This window comes from Anopheles aquasalis, chromosome 3 (assembly GCF_943734665.1).
Source record: "Anopheles aquasalis chromosome 3, idAnoAquaMG_Q_19, whole genome shotgun sequence".
Classification (NCBI taxonomy): domain Eukaryota; kingdom Metazoa; phylum Arthropoda; class Insecta; order Diptera; family Culicidae; genus Anopheles; species Anopheles aquasalis.
In genome coordinates this window covers 52741049-52743548 of record NC_064878.1, presented here as the reverse complement: position 1 = coordinate 52743548, position 2500 = coordinate 52741049, and the positions used below count along the sequence as shown (strand labels likewise).

At 47.5% G+C, this 2500-nt stretch overlaps 1 protein-coding gene across 8 annotated transcripts in view; it reads left to right on the top strand.

Moving 5' to 3' along the window:
• The window catches only part of LOC126577120 (Down syndrome cell adhesion molecule-like protein Dscam2), an 80392-nt gene that overhangs the window by 72877 nt on the left and 5015 nt on the right, over positions 1-2500 (top strand). For all 8 annotated transcript variants that reach the window (XM_050238539.1, XM_050238543.1, XM_050238546.1 and 5 more), the window contains 4 exons: positions 1-117; positions 193-1272; positions 1340-1492; positions 2226-2500. The exon at positions 1-117 is cut by the window's left edge and continues 770 nt beyond it; the exon at positions 2226-2500 is cut by the window's right edge and continues 871 nt beyond it. In XM_050238539.1, the coding sequence (XP_050094496.1) occupies positions 1-117; positions 193-1272; positions 1340-1492; positions 2226-2500 (1625 nt within the window). The remainder of the gene's footprint in view (positions 118-192; positions 1273-1339; positions 1493-2225) is intronic.

Sequence of the window (2500 nt, the reverse complement as noted above, 5' to 3'; positions counted from 1 at the left end):
CGAATGGGACGCTACAGTTCCGCAAGATTGCCAAGGATTCGCAGGGACACTTTCTGTGCGAAGCCAAGAACTCCATCGGATCGGGAGTTAGTAAGGTGATCTTCCTCAAAGTGAACGGTAAGAGCGATTTTTCTTTCTCTTCTCGAACCAGTTTCTTAGAATATCTGACAACTTTCTTTTTTTTTCCTTTAGTTCCGGCACACTTTTCGACGAAAAGCAAACAAATCACCTCGCCTCGAAACAAACAAATCCACATCCAGTGCAACGTACAGGGCGATAATCCGATCGACATCAAGTGGAAAATGCAAAGCTCCCAGCAGCATCTCGATGAATCGCTGGACAATCGATACAACATCCGGGAGCAGGTGCTGGACGATGGAATGGTCTCCGAGCTGGGCATATCACACACCTACCGCCAAGATACCGGTGTGTACGTGTGCCAAGCTTCGAACGCATTCGGCCAGGACGAGATGACGATTCATCTCGTCATCCAAGAGGTCCCGGAAGCACCGAAAAACCTACGCATCAACTCGCAGCAATCGCGCACGCTACAGCTCTCCTGGAGTCAACCGTTTGCCGGTAACAGTCCGATCGAGAAGTACAACGTCGAGTACAAGCTAGTGACGGAACCGTGGCAATCCGCTGAACACATCACAGTGGCTGGCACGCAAACGGTGATAACACTTCAGAACCTAAAACCCGCCAAAGCGTACCATCTGAGGATCTCGGCCGAGAATAAACTCGGCGCATCCGAGTACTCCGAGGTCATTCAAGTGACGACACTCGAGGAGGTACCATCGGGCCCTCCGCTCAACATCAAAGGTGAACCGAAAAGCTCGACCGAGATTTTCCTCTCCTGGGAGGCCCCAGATCGTGATCAGTGGAACGGGAATCTCCTGGGTTACTACGTCGGTTATCAGGTTGCTCCGGGTCCGAACGATCGCGAGATTAACCCAACGCAGGGTTTTAACTTCAAGACGGTCGAGGTGCGGAGTCACTTTGGTGGTGAGACGACGCTGCAAACGTTGAGCAAGTGCACGACGTACAATATTGTCGTCCAGGCGTACACCAGCCAGGGTAGTGGACCACCGAGCAAGGAGATATCGCTGAGCACACTCGAGGACGTCCCCTCGAGTGCACCGGACAGTCCCAAGTGTGATGTGCTGAGTTCGACGTCGATCTACATCACCTGGTCACCGCCACCGGTTGATGGACAGAATGGTAAGATCCGTGGCTACAAAGTGTCGTACATCGAAATGGATGACCTTTATGGTGAGTGGATTTTGCGGATGCTAATGGCGTGCTGGAGTTTCCTAACTGTCTCCCTACCTCAATGCAGAGAAAGAACCGTACACATCGAAGACCAACAATCAGTACTTGACGCTGGAAAATCTGAAAAAGTTCACCAACTACACGTTCTGGGTGCTGGCGTTTACGAAGGTCGGTGATGGTGTGCGGACCAGTCCATTCCACTGCATCACACAGGAAGATGGTAAGGACCCGGTCGATCCTAAGCTTAAAGGGGGGAATTCGGTATTTTCGGGCCAAAAAAGGCTTGTTTTTGACGATTTTTTGTGACATAACTATTCTACTTTATTTTTTCATGTAAATGACATATTAATCTACAACTTTTGAAGAATATCTGGTATTGTTTTGAGCAATATTCATTGAAAAACTAATCCATGGCATCAAATTTTGGTAGGCATGGCGTCGAAAAGGTCCTTTTTATGGTGCCCATCGTAGCGACATGACGGGTCATCTAAAATATACAAATCTATATTCGTTAGAAAGATTATAAGTTTATCTAGGTAGCCCCGTCAAGTTTTTGTAAATTTTCCTATTTTTAGATTTTTGGCAGATTTTTGAAGTTGAAAAAGTGATGCTTTTTTGTCATTTTGCCTGAACAAAACCACTTTTCAAGATTTGTTCAAAAAAAGTATCAACAATTTTCATGATATTTCGACGGGGCTACCTGAAAAAATGTGCACAGATTATGTGTTAAAATTTTCAAATCGATCGGTCCATTAGTTTTTACGGTACACAGGGCACCGACTTTGAAAACGTTGGTTTTTGGGAAACGCTCTTGAAAGTAGGGTGCTGCATGATACTCTTGACAGGATCAGCATTCAGGGAAAAATGTTAAAAATATGTGTCACCAAAAACAATTAAATACCAAAGTCCCCCCCTAAAGCAATTACTTATGCTTCACCTTGTTCCTGTTTCAGTTCCCTCGGCACCGCAAGCCCTCAAAGCGGTACCATCGTCCAGCTCAAAGATCATCATCTCCTGGCTACCACCAACACACCGGAACGGGCTCATCACCGGGTACACCTTCTACATGGCACTCGTCGACGGAGGCCGAGATGAGGGCGCACACAAGCGCACACTAGTACCGTACGCCGAGTCTCACGAAACGGTTCGATTGCAGGAGCACGCAACGTACCAGTTCTGGTTGACGGCTTCGACGAAAGTGGGCGAAGGTGACAAATCGGAAATCATC